Here is a 23261-nt window from a genome sequence, read left to right as displayed (position 1 = left end):
CATAACAGCGTTGTGATGCCAAACAGCGTCAATTCAGACTGACACACATTCACTTAAGGGGAACTGGGGATATGTATCAGCTGCTTGTGTGACAGTCAGACAGTGAATACTTTAGAGCCGTGTGAGCTAACCCGGAGCTAACGGGAGAATAAACTCCCGTGGAAGAGCAGGCAGCACTGCAGCGGTCGGTAAATGCCGCTGAAACACATTAACAAACAATGAACCACGGCACTCTGGAGAAAAGTATAAGGTTGGATAAGTCGTTATTTAATTTAATCTGGCTTCGTATGATTAAAAGCAACACGATCATCGACCCGTTGTTGTTGTTGTTGTGAGCTCCGTTGGGGAGAAAATCAGCGATGTAAACGGTGACGTCATGACGCAGCAGCGGCAGCTCTGGGCGGTGTGAACAGAGCAAGAGCAGAAAATGGAAACCGGAGCTGAACCAGAAAAGCTCTAGCTAGGAGCTAGAAAGGGAAAAGCGCTGGTGTGAAAGCCGCATATGTGGATTTCTTAAGAAATAAAACAATGATTTACATCTGATTGTGGGCAGTGTTTCAGAAAGAGACAATAGTCCTTCACTTCTGAACATGATGTAGATGAATAACATTTCCCAGTTCAGTCATTATTTAAAACCACAGTCTTCTACCTGTTTGAGAATAATGAAATGATGTGAATCATAATGAGAGAACTTAAGCTCTGAGACAGCAGCACCATCATGCTCATGCCTCATTCAGAAATAAAAACACATACAAACATAAATAAACTTGCTGATAAAACTGCTATCAGCTTTTTAAATCATCTCTGTTTTAATTTAATCAAAGAGAAATTTAAAAAATAAAGGTACAACAAGTAATACTACATTCATCTACCTCTTTAATGGATACTAGATGAAACTTGACTGACACTAATGAAACTTCTAAAGACAGTATAGTGAGCTTTAAATAAAGATTTCAGACACTTGAACAATCCTAACTTAAAGTCATCAGAGACAGGAGGTGTCACGAAACTCTAATTCACATGTGTATTATCTCAGGAGCAAAGTGAACAGTTTCATGATGTGATGTTCTCTTCTACATGATAGTGACTCTTGATGTTGTTGTTCCACTTTTTACATTTTTATATCGGGAATATCATTTTACATACAAAACTCATTCACAAAGTAAAATCACCTCAGGTGAACAGAATCACTGGGAAGCAAATAAGAAGTGATTTGAGAAACAGGATTAGTGTCTGTGTTGTGAGTCAGTAGAAGAGCTAAGTGATGACACATGTTGTGAAAAGGTTCATTTACTGAAAGCTTTCCAAACTTCAAATATAATCCTGTTAACAGCATAGTTACTTCAATATGAGGTTCAATGGCAGGTATTTGTGGACATTTAGCAGAAACACTCCCTATCAGAGTCTTTCTCTGCTGTTGACATCATCTGATAACAAACTGTTCAATTCTAGTTCCAGTTTCTGGTTTTTAGACTCGGGTGGAGTCCAGTTCTTTGAGACTCTGTTCTATGCAGCAGCAGAGAGAGAGCAGCAGACAGGAGAGAAGACACTGGAGCTGTTATCATCAGTGTGCACATATCCAACATTCCCTTTTACTGACATATTTGATGATAATGAAGAAGAAGATCAGTGTGGTTTCCTGCTGGATCTGTACTCCCACCTGAAGGACTATGAGACTGAAACAGGCCTGAGTGTCCTTCCATCATTACAGTCTGTTCTCCATTCAGTTCCTGCAGTCTGGACCATAGACCTCTCAGAGAGAAAGACCTCCATCCTGCTGGAAGTGCTGAGACTCCAAGCAGAGAAGAAACAAGTGAAGCTGAGAGGCTGCTCAGATGAAGAGAGTGAAGTGAGGACTTTCCTGCAGTGTCTGCCTTATATCTCACAGCTCAGGTCAGTCATACTCTATATTTATAATATGAAATGGATTCCTCAGAAAGGTTTGTTAGAAAGATCTAGTAAAAAAAACACAGTACATTGGAAGCAGTTGATTAACTGAAATGTATAAATGGATATTCTGTAGATAAATCTGATGTTTCAGTTTAGTAATTAGCACAACAGACAGAGCAATGCTTTATCATGTTGACTAACAGACGTGCACTTAGACTAATTCATCCTATTTTCTTTTCTTTAAATGTATTCTTGATTAAAGACCTTGCAGATGAGATGGTTGGCAGTGCAGCATTTATTGTACTTGAGCTTTGCCTTCTCACTGTTCATCCATATTGTTGTGTTTCAGCTGTGGTGCAGAGTTCTTCCAGAGAGTGTGTACGTTCATCTCTGTCAGATCCAGAGAGGAGGCTGAGAGGTTGGCCTCTCTGCTGCAGCTCTCAGGGTTCACCCTGCTGCTATCAGGAGAGTTACCCAGGAAAACCTGCCTGTCTGTGGGGAGAGTTCTCCAGCTGTGTGGCTCTAATGTGGATCTCATCCTCAAACCCAGAAAGATGTCTGTCAAGGGAGCCTTTGCTCTCTTTAAACGAACAACACAACTACACAGTCTCAAGTGCGCATTTAAACAGTTACTCTTTTATTGTTATCATGCCATCATGTCCAGTTTGAATGTTCAGTTGGGGGATAAAGGTAAATGATGGTACAATTCTCTTTCTTTGTTTCCAGGCTTTCTAAGGACATGGCCTTGCTGCTGTGTGGCTGGGTGAGGAGATGGGGAGTGGGCTGTCAGGTGACTGTTGAAGAGCTTTCTCTCTCCCCTCAGACCGCCCAACCATCACACAGAGTGTTGTTGAAGGTTGTCAGTAGCTTGGCTTCCCTGCTGAGATACTGGGCAGTGAGACAGTTAGACCTGACTGAGGTCTGTGTTCCTGCTCTGGGTCTCACACCACTGCTGCTCCATGAGGGCCCTCTCAAAATCAAGTAAAAGTCTCTCCGGAGCCTCATAAACTCACAATAGTTAGTGCAGATGATATTAATGTTCACATATCTTCATACACTGTTTCCCGCAGACTGAGTGAGAAGAATGTCCAGCAGCTAATCTCCCTGCTCCATGAACTCCAGGACCAGGACTTGACCTGGTCCTTCTTGAGTACGTTTGGAGGAGACCTGACCTCCTTCTCTCTGAACTGGGAGCTTCTCCACCTTCTACTGCAGCATCCATCAGCTCAGACCCTCACTGTGAACATGAGGAAGAACCTTTTCTTACAGGAGAACATCACACGTCTGCTTCCCTACCTGGACAGGATTGTGTTTAAAAGGTCATCAATAGAGTTGTTTATCCTGTTTAATCATTTCAATATATTTAGTTGTTACTTATTTTATGAAAGTGTGTTCATTCAAACTCTTTCAGGCCCTGTCCCAGCTTTGTGTTGACTGCTATCAGGGAGATCTACAAAGCTCGAGCCAGTTCCATTATACCCAGTTTACTGAGGTCCTTGGATCATGTGATCAACCTGACCTGCAGAGAGATGTCCCCAATGGACTATGCTGCTCTGCTCTACACCCTCGCACACAGTGATGGAGTCAAACTGAACCTCCTGTGGACCTCCATACCAGCATGGGAAACACAGTCCATCCTCTTGAACCTGGACAAAGTTTCTCAACTCAGGTCGGACAAATAAAGTTCTAAACGTGTATTCATCTCGGCCCAGCAGTACTTTACCATCTGTCAAACACCAATATTAGTGAATGGAATCAGCAGGGTGGAACAGCACAACACTTTCAGCCACTTATCTTTCGATGTTAAAGAGGCACATTTTTGAAAAGCCAAACCAACAGCAATAAAAACAAGTTCTCTTCTTAACTGGACACTTGTTTCCAACCATTTTGATCTGTTGTTATTCTGTGATATGCTCTATGTTCTTAATTACTGAAAGAAATGAAGGACAAAACTGCAATAAGACCCAAGTTGATGAGAAACATATTTATAATTAAAAAACATTTTCTCAGTCAATGAGGCTTTATGGATAAGTTGTTTGTTTAATTGTTAATACATGTTCTCCCAGTGTTGACAGGAACCTGCTGCTGAAGTTGGTTCACTGCTGCGCTGCCTCTGGTGCCCAGCAGGGGGCCGCAGAGTCTCTGCTCAGGACTGTGCAGTACAGGCTGGATCTGTCCTGCTCCTCCTGTGTGGAGCTGCCAGAGGAAGATCAGAGTGACACTCTCCGTCTGACGGCTGAAGACTGCAGGGCCGTCTCCACCATACTGAGACGCAGCAGACGGGGAACACAGCTCATCCTGCAGGACTGTGAGGTTAAGGACAGCGGATTAGACCTGCTGTTTCCTGTCTTACACAAAGTAAAACTCAGGTACGAAGACCACTAAGACTTAAACCAGAGAAGAAGCTGTTTCTATACATCTTTCTGCATCACATCAGTTTGCTCTTTGCTCTGTGTCTCCTGTTCAGTGCCAGTAAAGCTGTCCTCCTCCAGCTGGTGTCCCTGGTTCCTGTGAACAGTGAGAGGGACACAGTGGGACGGGCAGTGTCCCTCTGCAAAGCCCTGGAGGGAGAGCTGGACCTCAGTCACAGCTCACTGGATCAGAGGGCCTGTGCAGCCTTGGCCCTGATGCTGGACTTCTCTGAAGAGCTGACAGAGCTGGACCTCAGTCACTGTCAGCTCACTGACCAGCTGCTGCTCACACTCAGCGCGCAGCTGCACAAAGCACAAGTCCTCGTGTGAGTGGCAAAGGTGTTCATGTGGAAAATAGGTTTTAGTGGAGGTAATCATTAGTTTGGGGTGTGAATCTCTCTGTCTGATCATTTGATTCAGGGCTTTGTTTACTGAAACCTGTTGTACAAAATCAGTCTGAAGATACGCTGTAATCAGAACTCAGGCAGTCATACGGGGGTGTCAGAGAAGTGACATAACTAATGGAAACATACAAGTGAACATAATGTTTGTTTGGACTGTACCTATACTGCCCAGCCGATGTATTACATGAATAAAAGTTCCTCTGTTTGTGTTTGTGTCACAGTCTGAGCCACAACAACATCACTGATGCTTCGACTGACCTCTTACTCCAACTGGTCTCCATCAACCCCTCCATTCACACTGTGCGGTGAGAACACCATAATTACTGCACCGTTTGTACTCATAGGCTTAAAGAGGAATCATTCATCATTTATTGGGAATGCTGATACAGCATTCCAACTATATGTTATACTACGGACAAAAAGTTTATTTAGTGGGAATGCTGATACAGCATTCCAACTATATGTTATGCTACGGACAAAATTCTTATTATTATTCCGCCGACTTATTTTGGCCCTCTTCTCCTCCCACATTCAACATTGCAGAAACTCCGTTCAAACATCAAAACGTTCAGCTCGGTCGGGAATCGCAGGCTATTACTTTTATCATTCATAACTTTTATAATTCCAGAGATACATCCCATAATTCATCCCATTTTTAACATGGAAGTCAATGGAGACATTCTTCAGACTTCAACAAATCTTCATGTGACTTCAACTGCTAACTGTTCATTCATACTTTCACTCAGAAACCTCATTCCAACTTTAAAATGTTACACATCTTTCTGACATTATTCGTTTAACACAACTTTTAAATCTGATTCTTAAGAATCATTGAGATATTAAACATTGTTCAGACCTTGTTAAAGAGGTTTTCTTCAGATTTTAACATTAACTAGAGTGCGTGATGTCACAGCTAGAGTGGAGCAAATCTTGAAATGTGCCTTCATACATTTTTTTAAAACTGCCATAATTCCCAAACCCTACATTCCTGAGACATAATTTTTCATGACAAACGTAGGAAAACATCTCGTAGCTTGAAAAATGACAAATAATTAAGCAAAAAAGAATTCAACAAAATGCCTCTTGAGGGCATGAAGTGACAAAAACGTTCAACATGTCTCCATTAAAAACCATTGTAATTTCAGGCTGATATTTCCTCACAGCAGCACCTCTCTCTCTCTCTCTGCCACACACAGAGTCTCTCTCTCTCTCTGCCACACACACACAGACACACTCTCTCTCTCGCTCTCTCTCTCTCTCACACACAATGTTCCAAACGGCCCAAAACTTCACAGGTATGGTAGCGATGCAGCCATCAACGCATCTAAGCGTAGTATGGGGTGTCATCAAATGCCGTTGCCATGGCGACAGACCACTCGCCATAAAACACGATGTCCCTTTAACTCCTATGAAAATGTTCAAAAAGTGCTCAAAATTCACATGTGTGCTAACAGTCCAGCCGTGAAGACATCTACGAGACAGTTTTGAGATTTCTTCAAATGCCGTTGCCATGGCAACACAATGCTCGCCATGAAACACGGTTTTCTCATAACTTCAGTGAAAATGCTTCAAACGGCCCAAGACTTCACAGGTTTGGTAACGATGCAGCCATCAACGCATCTAAGTGTATTATGGGGTGTCATCAAATGCCGTTGCCATGGTGACAGACCACTCGCCATGAAGCACGATGTCGCTGTAAGTCCAATGGAAACGGTCCGATCGTCCCCCAAACTTTGCTTGTATATCACCGGTCCAGCCCTCAACAGCTCTACGTCAATTATGGGGTTTCTTCAAATGCCGTTGCCATGGCAACACAATGCTCGCCATGAAACACGGTTTTCTCATAACTTCAGTGAAAATGTTCCAAACGGCCAAAAACTTCACAGGTTTGGTAACGATGCAGCCATCAACGCATCTAAGCGTATTATGGGGTGTCATCAAATGCCGTTGCCATGGCGACAGATCATTCGCCATCAAGTTAGTTCAAAAGGTTGCAGTTCAAATATTCTGCTGCTTTTCCAAGCCTTTTTACTTTCTTTTCTTCACTGATCACACATTCAAGCCCCCAGTGTTCATGTATCATTTCAATCTAAATTCTTCACTTTCTTCTTACACATTACATTTCAGCATAGCAATTCAGCGTCAGCTTTTCAGCATAAAGCATTCCCACTAGCAATTTCTTCAGGAATTGCATTATCTAGTTATAAAACTGCTATTCAACGTATTGTTCTGTCTGACTGATGTCTGCGCTCTCTGCTTTTGTTTTTTTCTAGACTGTTCGGGAACAACATTGTGTACAGGACATCCTTTGAGAAAGACAAGAAGTTTGAAATTTGGTGACCCTCCGTCAGTGGGGGTGGAACCTGCCAATCAGGGAATAACTGATCTATCTCTAACGATCATTACATACTGACTCTGTGTATGATGGGATCCGTTTACATAGAGGCCATTACTTTTTGTTCTGGAGGTATTGTAGATTATTCATTTATGGTACGCATATTTATTATTCTCCTAATTGAACATGGTTACATTATTTGTGTGTGGTGTGTCATGTCAAATTATGGATTTGCAAATGGTTAAAGGACTGGGGTTTAATGGTTTAATGATGGGATGTTTAGATGATGCCTAAGAGAATGTATGGGTGGGACCAGTTGGATATTTTCTCTCTACTTTATAGTGAGACTGTAAGCAGAACTTCTGTATCCTCTGAGGATGAAGTAGCTCTGTTCCTGAATTTTAGATCGATTTCATTTGTATATTGACTTTCTTTTTTACTTTATTAAATATAACAAAAGACAAACTTTGTCCATGAATCAATTATTAGTTTCTCTTAAGGGAATTAGAATTTCAGGCCAGAACTGTTATATCAAAAATATTAATTCATGTTTTTAGTACTTTGATAAGTGTCTTTGTGTGAGAAATGCATTCTGGGTTGAGTTTAAGGCTGTGGAGAGTGACAGAGCTCACAGTTTTACTGCCTGTTCTCTTTATTAAAACACATTATTTATTGGGACCTGCAGTAAACTGTGTTTTCTTGACCTTTGGTTGCAATACAAGCGCACAATATGCTAATCAGTTACACAAACCATCATCATATTACAATTATGTGCAACGTTTTAGGAGACATTTAATATTTTCTGTAAATAACTCTAAAATATCGTAAAGTGTACTTCTGTAGATCTAATATATTCATAACACTTATCTTATGCAGCCACAGTTCCAGCTGGTACATTTTTGCATTTGTTGTTTTGTTGGTGAAACAAGCTCAGCTGTTTTTCCAAAATCCATCTTTCCAATATATGATCTTTGACGGGTTTGAACAGGTGCATTGTGGGAAGCCATCTCTGACGCTGTCTGTGTATTTCTTGACATCTAACGCCACTACTCTCTCCAAATGCACGCTAAAATGCATTTTGAATCCCACTTTAACTAGTTTATTAACTCGAAGTCAGCCTTTCCTCCACGCAGTGTTCAGTAAATACTTTTACTGTCGCTACTTTCACTATATTTTGATGATAATACTTTTCTACTTTTACTTGAGTAGCATTTTGAATGCAGGACTTTTACTGTACCAGAGTATTACTACACTCTGGTACTTCTACTTTTTCTCAAGTACAAGACCTGAGTACTTCTACTTTTACTCAAGTAAATGATCTGAGTACTTCTACTTTTACTCAAGTACAAGATCTGAGCACTTCTACTTTTACTCAAGTACAAGATCTGAGTACTTCTACTTTTACTCAAGTACAAGATCTGAGTACTTCTACTTTTAAAATATCAGCGCAACAACTTGATTGTTTTCAGGTCCAATAGTGGCATCTTGTGGATATTAGAGGACGCTACAAGCATTCAGAGTTAATGTGCATACAGGATGTGTGTTATATCAAAAGTGAAAGTAATGCAAACCAGGGAGGATTCAGACATTTGAGCACAAGGCTGTACGGTTGGAATCATGAAAAACTTCGACATCTTACCTCAGAGGGAAATCACTGAAGCTCTCACTGTGCCACACAGGTACGTTTAATAAAGAAAAACAGGACAAACAGTGTTTAGCTATCATTCATAGAACAGAGCATACTCTTGTGTTCCCGATATCATCGCACAAGGAATCATTCATTTAAAGACAAAACCTGTGGATGATCATTATGTTTTCAACTTGTATTACTTTAGTTGGTAGCTCTTCAAATCCACATGTTTTAAGATTTAAGTGTGTTTACTTATTTCCCAACTGTGCTCAAAGTTTATCAGAAACATATATAGCCTATATATTATATATCTCAGGTTTCAGAGCAGAGCATTAATCCAGCACCAAACTTGTGAAAATGGCCCGTAACGTTTGATTTGTGAAGAAAATGTGATAAATTGGCTTTTTTGTTTAAAGGCTTTTACTTTGGTTACGTCCCGTAAGGCCGGTTTTATTTTTGAAAGCAACAGCTGGATGTGACAGTAACGGAAACATTAACCAAAACATTCACGGACGGAACTCACAGTGTTCAATTATTCAGTTTAATGGGAGGTTAATAAAGTCTTATTGTTTTACCTGCTTCGAAAAACAACCAAAGAAGGTGTACGTCACTCATTTATTTGTAAGTATTTTCAGAATGTTATATTTGTGTTGTGATAAATTAGCTAACTGTAGCTTTAGGCAATATAGCATAACGTTAACGGTTCTAATGACGTCACTGATGGATTTACAAACTGCCAAGCTAACAGTTTCCTATTTATTTAAAGAGGAAATTACACTACTAATAAACTCATAGTTGTAAATGTGTACCTTGTATTTGACGTTTAAGGGTAATAAACGTTAACGTAAACATAATAGTTTGTACTTGTAACAGACAGCTAACGGTTTTCCTTAACGGTTAAAACCCTCTTGACGATTTCACAATTTAGCTAATTAACATAGCTTTTTGTTAGCAAGCATCTACACCCAATTTACATTTTAACATAAAAAAGAACCGTAAAAGCTAATAAATGTAGGCTAATGAAATATATGACCACAAAAATATAATGAGTAATGTAAGTATTTTCCGAATATGTTGTTGTTTATTATGTGATAAATTAGCTAACTGTAGCTTAGAGCAATATAGCATAAAGTTAACGGTTCTAATGACGTACCTCCTGGATTTACAAACTGCCGAGCTAACAGTTACCTATTTATTTAAAGAGGAAATTATACTACTTATTAACTCTTATTTGTAAATGTGTACGTTGTATTTGAGCTTTACGGATAATAAACGTTAAAGTAAGCATAGTAGTTTGTACTTGTAACAGGCAGCTGGTTTCCTTAACGGTTAAAACCCTCTTGATGCTGCACAATTTAGCTTAGAAACATAGCTTTTTCGTTAGCAAGCATTTACACCTAATTACAATATTAATATAAAAAAGAACCGTAAAAGCTAAAAAACCTAGGCTAATGAAATATATGACAACAAAGTCTTTCATCAGTGTGGACCTAAAGGCCTCAGTGTAAGTGTCTCTGATATACAGCTTGCATGTTTCTGTTTACAATTTGTTCTGGTGTCGTGTTGTATTGTTGGTGACATGTATGGATGATTTATATGTTCAGAGACTTGTATGTTAGAACATCTCAAGTGTTGACTGGTGGTGAAAAAGCATCTTACTGTTTTGACTAGTACTGTTCACACTGGGACAAAACAGCTATCCATTTTTGTTTGTATTAGCACATTTACTGACACAATAACAACTTGTTGGCATGAATTCTATGTTTTGTGTGAGTTACTTAATTTTCATACGAGCAAAAGAGTTGTGATGAAAAAGTTGTAACCATTGCACATAGAGTTAAGAGAAGGTCAAGACTGTTTAAAGAAGTGAGCCAATGAGAAAAACGGTACCATTGACGCCAAATCCTCCTGCTGTTATTATCTGCCCTGAATTAATTTTATTCCTTTTAGATGTACAGATTTATGTATTTTTTTGGATGTTAAACATAAGAGTTCATATTACATTTCATTCAACCATTCTTTTGTTCTCTAGGTCATTGAAGTTGAAGCAGAAGACACCGAAGTCATGAAACATGGCTTCTACAACACAGTCAGCTTTAGAGTACGTCAGGGGGGCCAGAATCCACCTTGTGAAAACATTAAAGAATCTGTCAGTGATTCTAGAGAACTTGAATCAGCAAGGAGTGTTACGCGATGAAGAGGTCAGCAGAATACAAGCAGAAGGGAATGACTACGATAAAAACAGAAAACTTCTAGACTCTGTAACCAAAAAGGGGGAAGCAGCCAGCTATGAATTCCTCAAAATTATTGACATAACAAGGAAGAGGACCCTGGGGAGGACATCTCTTCTCCCTGAGAAACAGACTGTAGCTTCTGCTGAGAGCAGGACGTTTGACCTGCACCACTGGATCAGCTGCTTCCCTTTCAAGGAAGACACAGAAATGGGAAACAACTACCTACAAGGTATGTAATATATAGTTTTATAACTAATATAGAAAGTGTGTCCTGTCTTCATGCTGATGTTTGATGGGCTGTGTCATCTGGAAATATTGATCCACTATTTAGTATGAGGGTACAGCATGCAATTTACAATATTTATTGACTTACTCACTGTTGTTTTTATTTTAGCCCCAACACCGTGCCACCGTTACCAGGCAAAGTTGAAGTCAAAAGCACAAAAAATATCAAAAGACTTTTGGACGGCAAACAAAGATCTGTTTGAAGAAAACAGCAAGCCTGATCTGTCGTACATGTCACTTGTATTGGACACACAAGGAAGTGATTCTCCCTCTAAAATAAAGAAATGTAAGAACAAGAAAAGCAAGATGAGCCGTTCTAAAAAGCTAGGGACCTACATCCCTAAGGACAAAGCAGACATTTCTCCCAGTGACCTGCTTAAAACAGATAAAAACATACTCTTGGTTGGTAAGTCTGGGATTGGAAAGACAGCACTCACTCATGAAATGTTAAAACTCTGGACAGAAAAAGATGACAAGGAGCTAAACTACATGTTTTACTTTGACATGAGAAAAATATCCAACATCAAGAGCCTGGAGGACCTTCTCTTCAATGAGTTCAGTGAGCCAGATGAAGGCAAAGACGAGGTCTTACAGGACATAAAGAATAACTCTGACAATGTTACACTCATTTTTGATGGAATCACAGATCTGTCTTCACCAGTAGTGCAGAAACTTGTAAATAAAGATTGGCTACAGGACTCCAAGGTCGTTTTGACTTGCAGACCAGCTGATGAAGACCACCTTCTTTCTGAGGACTTTCTCAGAGTGGAAGTGAAAGGCTTTAGTGAGCAGACCATAAAAACATACATATCTAGGATGCTACGTGAAAGAAAGGAGAGGGTTTTGAGCAACTTGGAGTTGTTAACGCTTTGCCATGTACCGATGTATGCACTGATGGTGGCCGCATGCTTTTCATTTGAGACATCAGAGGACTTTCAAAAGCCTTGCTGTATAACTGATATCTACATCAACATTTTCCGTTTTTGCCTTGAAAGAAACAGCAACACAAATTACATTCACCTAGATGCCTTCATCGAAAGCAAGAGTAAGGAGATACTGTCTCTGGCTGAGGTTGCTTTTCGTGCAACTGAAGGAAAAACTGTGAACTTGACACTACGTCCCTCTGGAGACAGCTGTGTCCTCTCCTTGCTCAAATCACTTGTTATCAAAGTCGCCCCTACTGAGAGAATAACCACCTATGCATTTCTCCATTACACAATGCAGGAGTTTTTTGCAGCACTGTGGCTCTTGAAGAATCCAGATTTAATCAGTAATGTTTTTCAGCAGTGCCTCACTGAGGAGAAGAAACACATGAAACATCTGATCCCTTACATGTGTAGATTGTTGACTGAGAAGAGCCTTAGTTTGATGGAGTATCTGATTCCTGCTGAGGAGCTCAAGAATACATCAAACTGGTTCTTCAAGGAAGTGATATCCACATTCCTTCCTAGTCTGTGTGGAAACGATGAGCCTGATACTGAGGACAGTGGGCGCATACTGTTCCTATGCCAGTGCTTGTATGAGTCCCAGTGTCCTGAAACATGCATCGACCTTCTGGAAAAACTGGACTTCCATCTTGATCTCAGTGAAGAGAGTCTCGATCCTTACCCCTGCTGTGCTGTGGCCTATGTGATCACTCAGTCTAAGGAGAGGAAAATATGGCTGAACCTTGAGGACGTCACGATATCACAACAAGGAATGAGACCACTATTAGGATGCCTTCAAAATGTCCAATGGTATGGATGAGCAGTTATTATTACTGCTAACGTTAAAACACATCTAATTAGGTAGAATGTAATTGTTCAAAGTTGTAACCTTTAATATATATACAGAAGTAATGAGGAAACGATAGCTGATTATTCTTCATATTGCAGGTGTGATTCTCTGCCACGGCAGCTGTGGGAGATCTTCCTTCTCAGCGAAGGGGAGATGGACTACATCACCTTACTTGGCCTTGATGGAAATCAGTTGCACCTTCCAGTGGAGGGGGAAAGAAAGCTGTTTGAAAGAGCAGTGACAGTCCTGCAGAAGATAAGTAAGAAGGTTAAAATCTGCCTCCACTGGGAGAGGGAGAAGCCTGACTGCCACAGTCTGTGTGAGACTCTGCTAGAGGCTCTGCCATACGTCAGCTCACTCAGGTATGAAGCTTATGTTTCTGTGTGGTGGGATGCACCCCCCCTCCGACCCACGAACCACGTACACATCTTTAGCTTCCAAACTTCACGGGAATTTATTTAAACAATATCATTTATATAATGTATGTCTTATATATTATTCAATGCAGCAATTTAAATGCTGATGTTTTTTTCACCATTTATTTTTAACACTTATTAGTCAGCATTCTTAAAAACTATAAATAGACAATAAACATAGTTTGAATGAAACAACAAGTACTGCATCTGCGTTTTTTAGAATCAGGCAAGGCTCTTTGTGTCAGTTGAATCTGAACTTTGATCTCTTATGTTGACATCCGGAATTGTACTCTCATTAGGACAGTATTAACAGGTGTAACTTTGTTTTACATGTAAAGTTTATACAGTTCTATAGTACATGCAATGAAACATGTGTTTGTTATCATGCAGCTTCAGGAGGACCCACAGAGGTCCAGGATTACAGGACCAGGAGCGATGCTATGAGACACTGAAGAGAGAAGAAAAGCAGCTGCTTCTGGATTTATGCCTGAGAGCAGCTAATCTCATTCAAGGAGAAAGCTCTCAAAATGAAGTGAACAACCTCATCTCTCTGTTTTCTTTTAACACTGAGATGCATAACATCCTTCTGGATTTTTATCAACATCTAAAAACTCAAGAGAGTTCAGCTGTCATTCAACTGAAGCCATTTTTCCAGTCATCTCCTGCAGTCTGGACCATAGACCTCTCAGAGAGAAAGAGCTCCATCCTGCTGGAAGTGCTGAGACTCCAACCAGAGAAGAAACACGTGGAGCTGAGAGGCTGCTCATATGAAGAGAGGGAAGTGAGGACTTTGCTGCAGTGTCTGCCTTATATCTCACAGCTCAGGTAAATGGTAATCTTTTTCAAAATAAGCTGCTTCATTTATTTTGAATCTTGGTGCATGCAGATTCAATTTAACATCATTTAAACCACAGCTGATGGAGAAAATTTTGTATTTGATAGAAACCTAACATCACAATCTCTTGATTCCTTATGTTTTCAGTTTTGTGCCTCAGTTATCAGATCCTTCAGGTGAACTCCAGTTCTTTGGGACTCTGTTCTGTGCAGCAGCAAAGAGAGAGCAGCCGACAGGAGAGAAGACACTGCAGCTGTTGTTATCAGTGTGCACATATCAAACAATAACTTTAACCGACATAGTTTCTCATTATTTTAAGAGGAACCCTGAGTGTGGTTTCCTGCTGGATCTGTACTCCCACCTGAAGGACTATGAGACTGAATCAGGTCTGAGTGTCCTTCCATCATTACAGTCTGTTCTCCAGTCATCTCCTGCAGTCTGGACCATAGACCTCTCAGAGAGAAAGAGCTCCATCCTGCTGGAAGTGCTGAGACTCCAACCAGAGAAGAAACACGTGGAGCTGAGAGGCTGCTCAGAGGAAGAGAGTGAAGTGAGGACTTTGCTGCAGTGTCTGCCTTATATCTCACAGATCAGGTCAGTCAGACAGATCATGTATATTTTATGATATAATGTGGATTTCTTAAGAAATAAAACAATGAATTACATCTGATTGTGGGCAATGTTTCAGAAAGAGACAATAGTCCTTCACTTCTGAACATGATGTCGATGAATAACATTTCCCAGTTCAGTCATTATTTAAAACCACAGTCTTCTACCTGTTTGAGAATAATGAAAAGATGTGAATCATAATGAGAGAACTTAAGCTCTGAGACAGCAGCACCATCATGCTCATGCCTCATTCAGGAATAAAGACACATACAAACATAAATAAACTTGCTGATAAAACTGCTATCAGCTTTTTAAATCATCTCTGCAGCTTATCAATAATCAGTTGTAACAAAAACAAATGTTATTGCAGATAGAAGAGGTTGCATCTCTTTTAATTTAAATAAAGTGCATTAAAAGTATAAAGTCACAACAAGTAATACTACATTCATCTACCTCTTTGATGGATACTAGATGAAACTTGACTGACTCTAATGAAACTTCTAAAGACTGTATAGTGAGCTTCAAATAAAGATGTCAGACACATGAACAATCCTAAATTAAAGTCATCAGAGACAGAGGAGGTGTTACTAAACTCTAATTCACATGTGTATTATCTCAGGAGCAAAGTGAACAGTTTCATGATGTGATGTTCTCTTCTACATGATAGTGACTCTAGATGTTGTTGTTCCACTTTTTACATTATTATATTGGGAATATCATTTTACATACAAAACTCATTCACAAAGTCAAATCCCCTCAGGTGAACAGAATCACTGGGAAGCAAATAAGAAGTGATTTGAGAAACAGGATTAGTGTCTGTGTTGTGAGTCAGTAGAAGAGCTAAGTGATGACACATGTTGTGAAAAGGTTCATTTACTGAAAGCTTTCCAAAATCCAAATATAATCCTGTTAACGGCATAGTTACTTCAATATGAGGTTAATTGAGTTTACTGTGTTATGCTCAATGGCAGGTATTTGTAGACATTTAGCAGAAACACTCCCTATCAGAGTCTTTCTCTGCTGTTGACATCATCTGATAACAAACTGTTCAATTCTAGTTCCAGTTTCTGGATTGGAGACTCAGGTGGAGTCCAGTTCTTTGGGACTCTGTTCTGTGCAGCAGCAGAGAGAGAGCAGCAGACAGGAGAGAAGACACTGGAGCTGTTATCATCAGTGTGCACATATCCAACATTCCCTTTTACTGACATATTTGATGATGATGAAGAAGATCAGGGTGGTTTCCTGCTGGATCTGTACTCCCACCTGAAGGACTATGAGACTAAAACAGGCCTGAGTGTCCTTCCATCATTACAGTCTGTTCTCCAGTCAGTTCCTGCAGTCTGGACCATAGACCTCTCAGAGAGAGAGACCTCCATCCTGCTGGAAGTGCTGAGACTCCAACCAGAGAAGAAACAAGTGGAGCTGAGAGGCTGCTCAGATGAAGAGAGTGAAGTGAGGACTTTGCTGCAGTGTCTGCCTTATATCTCACAGATCAGGTCAGTCAGACAGATCATGTATATTGTATGATATAATGTGGATTTCTTAAGAAATAAAACAATGAATTACATCTGATTGTGGGCAGTGTTTCAGAAAGAGACAATAGTCCTTCACTTCTGAACATGATGTAGATGAATAACATTTCCCAGTTCAGTCATTATTTAAAACCACAGTCTTCTACCAGTTTGAGAATAATGAAATGATGTGAATCATAATGAGAGAACTTAAGCTCTGAGACAGCAGCACCATCATGCTCATGCCTCATTCAGAAATAAAAACACATACAAACATAAATAAACTTGCTGATAAAACTGCTATCAGCTTTTTAAATCATCTCTGTTTTAAATTAATCAAAGTGCAATTCAAAGTATAAATGCACATCAAGTAATACTACATTCATCTACCTCTTTAATGGATCCTAGATTCAACTTGACTGACTCTAATGAAACTTCTAAAGACTGTATAGTGAGCTTCAAATAAAGATTTCAGACACATGAACAATCCTAACTTAAAGTCATCAGAGACAGAGGAGGTGTTACTAAACTCTTAATTCACATGTGTATTATCTCAGGAGCAAAGTGAACAGTTTCATGATGTGATGTTCTCTTCTACATGATAGTGACTCTAGATGTTGTTGTTCCACTTTTTACATTATTATATTGGGAATATCATTTTACATACAAGACTCATTCACAAAGTCAAATCACCTCAGGTGAACAGAATCACTGGGAAGCAAATAAGAAGTGATTTGAGAAACAGGATTAGTGTCTGTGTTGTGAGTCAGTAGAAGAGCTAAGTGATGACACATGTTGTGAAAAGGTTCATTTACTGAAAGCTTTCCAAAATCCAAATATAATCCTGTTAACAGCATAGTTACTTCAATATGAGGTTAATTGAGTTTACTGTGTTATGCTCAATGGCAGGTATTTGTAGACATTTAGCAGAAACACTCCCTATCAGAGTCTTTCTCTGCTGTTGGCATCATCTGATAACAAACTGTTCAATTCTAGTTCCAGTTTCTGGATTGGATTCTCAGGTGGAGTCAAGTTCTTTGGGACTCTGTTCTGTGCAGCAGCAGAGAGAGAGCAGCAGACGGGAGAGAAGACACTGGAGCTGTTATCATCAGTGTGTACATATCCAACATTCTCTTTTAATCACACATATTATTATGGTAAAGAATATCAGTGTGGTTTCCTGCTGGATCTGGCCTCCCACCTGAAGGACTATGAGACTGAATCAGGCCTGAGTGTCCTTCCATCATTACAGTCTGTTCTCCAGTCAGCTCCTGCAGTCTGGACCATAGACCTCTCAGAGAGAAAGACCTCCATCCTGCTGGAAGTGCTGAGACTCCAACCAGAGAAGAAACAAGTGGAGCTGAGAGGCTGCTCAGAGGAAGAGAGTGAAGTGAGGACTTTGCTGCAGTGTCTGCCTTATATCTCACAGATCAGGTCAGTCATTCTCTATATTTATAATATGAAATGGATTCCTCAGAAAGGTTTGTTAGAAAGATCTAGTAAAAAAAAACACAGTACATTGGAAGCAGTTGATTAACTGAAATGTATAAATGGATATTCTGTAGATAAATCTGATGTTTCAGTTTAGTAATTAGCACAACAGACAGAGCAATGCTTTATCATGTTGACTAACAGACTTAGACTAATTCATCCTATTTTCTTATCTTTAAATGTATTCTTGATTAAAGACCTTGCAGATGAGATGGTTGGCAGTGCAGCATTTATTGTACTTGAGCTTTGCCTTCTCACTGTTCATCCATGTTGTTGTGTTTCAGCTGTGGTGCAGAGTTCTTCCAGAGAGTGTGTACGTTCATCTCTGTCAGATCCAGAGAGGAGGCTGAGAGGTTGGCCTCTCTGCTGCAGCTCTCAGGGTTCACCCTGCTGCTATCAGGAGAGTTACCCAGGAAAACCTGCCTGTCTGTGGGGAGAGTTCTCCAGCTGTGTGGCTCTAATGTGGAGCTCATCCTCAAACCCAGAAAGATGTCTGTCAAGGGAGCCTTTGCTCTCTTTAGACGAACAACACAAGTACACAGTCTCAAGTGCGCATTTAAACACTTACTCTTTTATTGTTATCATGCCATCGTGTCTAGTTTGAATGTTCAGTTGGGGGATAAAGGTAAATGATGGTACAATTCTCTTTCTTTGTTTCCAGGCTTTCTAACGACATGGCCTTGCTGCTGTGTGGCTGGGTGAGGAGATGGGGAGTGGGCTGTCAGGTGACTGTTGAAGAGCTTTCTCTCTCCCCTCAGACCGCCCAACCATCACACAGAGTGTTGTTGAAGGTTGTCAGTAGCTTGGCTTCCCTGCTGAGATACTGGGCAGTGAGACAGTTAGACCTGACTGAGGTCTGTGTTCCTGCTCTGGGTCTCACACCACTGCTGCTCCATGATGGCCCTCTCAAAATCAAGTAAAAGTCTCTCTGGAGCCTCATAAACTCACAATAATTAGTGCAGATGATATTAATGTTCACATATCTTCATACACTGTTTCCTGCAGACTGAGTGAGAAGAATGTCCAGCAGCTACTCTCCCTGCTCCATGAGCTCCAGGACCAGGACTTGACCTTGTCCTTCTTGAGTACGTTTGGAGGAGACCTGACCTCCTTCTCTCTGAACTGGGAGCTTCTCCACCTTCTACTGCAGCATCCATCAGCTCAGACCCTCACTGTGAACATGAGGAAGAACTTTTTCTTACAGGAGAACATCACACGTCTGCTTCCCTACCTGGACAGGATTGTGTTTAAAAGGTCATCAATAGAGTCGTTTATCCTGTTTTATCATTTAAATATATTTTGTTACTTCTTTTACTAAAGTGTGTTCATTAAAACTCTTTCAGGCCCTGTCCCAGCTTTGTGTTGACTGCTATCAGGGAGATTTACAAAGCTCGAGCCAGTTCCATTATACCCAGTTTACTGAGGTCCTTGGATCATGTGATCAACCTGACCTGCAGAGAGATGTCCCCAATGGACTGTGTGGCTCTGCTCTACACCCTCGCACACAGTGATGGAGTCAAACTGAACCTCCTGTGGACCTCCATACCAGCATGGGAAACACAGTTCATCCTCTGGAACCTGGACAAAGTTTCTCAACTCAGGTCGGACAAATAAAGTTCTAAACGTGTATTTATCTCGGCCCAGCAGTACTTTACCATCTGTCAAACACCAATATTAGTGAATGGAATCAGCAGGGTGGAACAGCACAACACTTTCAGCGACATATCTTTCATTTCATTTCATTCTTTATTTCGAACAGATTAAAAAAATAACAAATAAAAAATGTGAAAAACAGAATACTGTATTGTTAAAATACAGTATTTAACCACATTCATGATAATATTGATATATTCAACAACAACAAAAAGTCTTCATATTAATAATAATAATAAATCATATGTGTCCGAAAGGGAGTAGGAGGAAGCAAATGCTTATTAATTCCCACCCCTTACTTGATCAATGATTTCCCTTTAAATCATTATGCAAGTTATTGCTACTTACATTTACATGTATACATACATATACAATAATACACCTCTCTTCATTCTCATAGTTTTCCCAAAAAGTGTTTCTGTACATCCTTTTAAACTGAATTATGCTTCTGCTTTGTTTTAACTCCTGCTCCAAACCATTCCATAAAATCACCCCACAGATTGTTCTACTCATACTTCTCAGAGTTGTTCTGACCTTGAGTTGTTTAAAATGTAGATTTCCTCTCAAATTATACCCACCCTATCGGTCTATGAACAATGTTTTTAATTTCCTAGGAAGTAGATTATGTCTTGCTCTGTACATGATTTGTGCCGTTTTAAATTTAACCAGATCAGTGAACTTCAATATGTGTGACTTCAAAAATAATACATTAGTGTGTTCAAGATATCCAACATTATTGATAACTCTTATAGCCCTTTTTTGTAATGTGCATAACGGCTGTAGGTTGGTTTTGTACGTGTTTCCCCAAATCTCCACACAGCCAAAAAAAGCCTGTGTTTCGATAAGCCAAATCAACAGCAATAAAAACAAGTTCTCTTCTTAACTGGACATTTGTTTCCAACCATTTTGATCTGTTGTTATTTTGTGATATGCTCTCTGTTCTTAATTACTGAAAGAAATGAAGGACAAAACTGCAATAAGACCCAAGTTGATGAGAAACATATTTATGATTAAAAAACATTTTCTCAGTCAATGAGGCTTTATGGATAAGTTGTTTGTTTAATTGTTAATAAATGTTCTCCCAGTGTTGACAGGAACCTGCTGCTGAGGTTCGTTCACGGCTGCGCTGCCTCTGGTGCCCAGCAGGGGGCCGCAGAGTCTCTGCTCAGGACTGTGCAGTACAGGCTGGATCTGTCCTGCTCCTCCTGTGTGGAGCTGCCAGAGGAAGATCAGAGTGACACTCTCCGTCTGACGGCTGAAGACTGCAGGGCCGTCTCCACCATACTGAGACGCAGCAGACGGGGAACACAGCTCATCCTGCAGGACTGTGAGGTTAAGGACAGCGGATTAGACCTGCTGTTTCCTGTCTTACACAAAGTACAACTCAGGTACGAAGACCACTAAGACTTAAACCAGAGAAGAAGCTGTTTCTCTACATCTTTCTGCATCACATCAGTTTGCTCTTTGCTCTGTGTCTCCTGTTCAGTGCCAGTAAAGCTGTCCTCCTCCAGCTGGTGTCCCTGGTTCCTGTGAACAGTGAGAGGGACACAGTGGGACGGGCCCTAACCCTCTGCAAAGCCCTGGAGGGAGAGCTGGACCTCAGTCACAGCTCACTGGATCAGAGGGCCTGTGCAGCCTTGGCCCTGATGCTGGACTTCTCTGAAGAGCTGACAGAGCTGGACCTCAGTCACTGTCAGCTCACTGACCAGCTGCTGCTCACACTCAGCGCGCAGCTGCACAAAGTACAAGTCCTCGAGTGAGTGGCAAAGGTGTTCATGTGGAAAATAGGTTTTAGTGGAGGTACTCATTAGTTTGGGGTGTGAATCTCTCTGTCTGATCATTTGATTCAGGGCTTTGTTTACTGAAACCTGTTGTACAAAATCAGTCTGAAGATACGCTGTAATCAGAACTCAGGCAGTCATATGGAGGTGTCAGAGAAGTGACATAACTAATGGAGACATACAAGTGAACATAATGTTTGTTTGGACTGTACCTATACTGCCCAGCCGATGTATTACATGAATAAAAGTTCCTCTGTTTGTGTTTGTGTTACAGTCTGAGCCACAACAACATCACTGATGCTTCGACTGACCTCTTACTCCAACTGGTCTCCATCAACCCCTCCATTCACTCTGTGCGGTGAGAAAACCATAATTACTGCACCATTTGTACTCATAGGCTCTCAGAGGTATCATTCATCATTATAAAACTGCTATTCAACGTATTGTTCTGTCTGACTGATGTCTGTGCTCTCTGCTTTTGTATTTTTCTAGACTGTTCGGGAACAAAATTGTGTACAGGACATTCCTTGAGATAGACAAGAAGTTTGAAATATGGTGAACCTCCGTCAGTGGGGGTGGAATCTGCCAATCAGGGAATAACTGATCTACCTCTAACGATCATTACATACTGACTCTGTGTATGATGGGATCCGTTTACATAGAGGCCATGACTTTTTGTTCTGGAGGTACTATAGATTATTCATTTATGGTACGCATATTTATTATTCTCCTAATTGAACATGGTTACATTATTTGTGTGTGGTGTGTCATGTCAAATTATGGATTTGCAAATGGTTAACCTGTTAAGCCCTGAGCCTGTTTTTCAGGTCTCAGGCTCGAAAATGACATTCCCAGAACAAATGACCATATCTTCCCTTCTAAAAGGGTTAAATTAATTAATTATGTTCTCAAAGTAATGATAAACCTGTGAGTTGGATGTAGAAAAGTCAGAACAATATAGATGTTTTTTTTTAAGAAAATTCAGATTGAACATAGTAAAAAACTGTAAATTATAGTGTCCGTCCAAAAATTATTTTTTACTTATAGTGAAAACTACCCTTGGATGATGGTAAGGTAGACTAAAAGCTTTAGGAATCCAAAGTACAACATATAAGTACCCTGTATCAATATTGATGCAAAACAAGTGACATTTGACCTTTTTAGAGAGATTTAGCAAAAAAAACTCCACCTCTGAGGTGATTTGGGTGGAAATGGGGGTTTTACCATTTCTCTGGAACCCATTGGTCGATTTTGGTGATTGACATCTCTTTCTGACCGTTAGAGCCAATAGAATCAAAGGGGATTCTCCCCACTCACTAACATGGTACAACAAAAAGGTGGGGGCTTCGCGCATGCAGTTTTGCATCAGAGCGAACCTATACTGTAGCTCTGACATCTGGAAACGGAAAAGCAGGTTTATTGCTCATGGATTATCAGAAATCATTTCAAAGGGACACAGACACATCGGATTAACCTATGGATTAACTTCAGCAGCGTTTTTATCGTTGTAATGCCATTGAAGACCACTTTTGGCCAGACTACGACACAGGTAAGCCATGTTAGCGTTTTTAGCTACCTAGCGCCACATGTTTTGATGTCTGTTTTTGTTTATAAAGTCGCGAGTTCGTATCATGGAGTGATAATGTATGCACCCATCGATTTTGTGTCACCTCACGATGTGAAACGATGTGTTGGATGTGCAGAAAAGATAAATAATACGGTTTAGTGAGTGAATTTCGGTGCAGTAATCTGTTAGCATTTTTCGCTCGTTGCTAACTCAGAAGCTAGTTAGCATTGTGGGTTTTATTTTGAAAAAAAAAAAAAACGATCAGTTAGATGAGTTTCTTCCCGTTACATGGATATAAAACATTCATAGTTTATTAAATATTAAGATGCCCTCAGACACTGTTTCCTGCAAGATGTTGCGGGAGGGCGTCGGTACCGGGGTCGCTTAACAGGCTAAAGGAGTTTAATGGTTTAATGATGGGATGTTTAGATGA

At 40.3% G+C, this 23261-nt stretch overlaps 1 protein-coding gene across 5 annotated transcripts in view; it reads left to right on the top strand.

The window, feature by feature from the left end:
* The window catches only part of LOC117484789, a 35400-nt gene extending 13243 nt beyond the window's left edge, over positions 1–22157 (top strand). For 2 of the 5 annotated variants that reach the window (XM_034133225.1, XM_034133222.1), the window contains 12 exons: positions 14364–14810; positions 15884–16321; positions 17333–17447; positions 17589–17770; positions 18112–18375; positions 18489–18743; positions 18833–19081; positions 19171–19428; positions 20566–20868; positions 20967–21236; positions 21536–21619; positions 21754–22157. In XM_034133225.1, coding sequence (XP_033989116.1) covers positions 14364–14810; positions 15884–16321; positions 17333–17447; positions 17589–17770; positions 18112–18375; positions 18489–18743; positions 18833–19081; positions 19171–19428; positions 20566–20868; positions 20967–21236; positions 21536–21619; positions 21754–21820 — 2932 coding nt within the window. In that variant the 3' untranslated portion in view covers positions 21821–22157. Of the gene's footprint in view, positions 1–8591; positions 8720–10702; positions 11134–11298; positions 12926–13063; positions 13328–13771; positions 14207–14363; positions 14811–15883; positions 16322–17332; positions 17448–17588; positions 17771–18111; positions 18376–18488; positions 18744–18832; positions 19082–19170; positions 19429–20565; positions 20869–20966; positions 21237–21535; positions 21620–21753 lie in introns of those variants that run through there. The other 3 variants (XM_034133226.1, XM_034133223.1, XM_034133224.1) reach the window with 3 other exon arrangements.
* Positions 22158–23261: the final 1104 nt, after the last annotated feature.

This window comes from Trematomus bernacchii, unplaced genomic scaffold, assembly GCF_902827165.1.
Source record: "Trematomus bernacchii unplaced genomic scaffold, fTreBer1.1, whole genome shotgun sequence".
In the NCBI taxonomy this organism is placed as follows: Eukaryota; Metazoa; Chordata; class Actinopteri; order Perciformes; family Nototheniidae; genus Trematomus; species Trematomus bernacchii.
The sequence above is the reverse complement of the archived record's forward strand: the minus strand, read 5'-3'. Positions and strand labels throughout refer to the sequence as shown.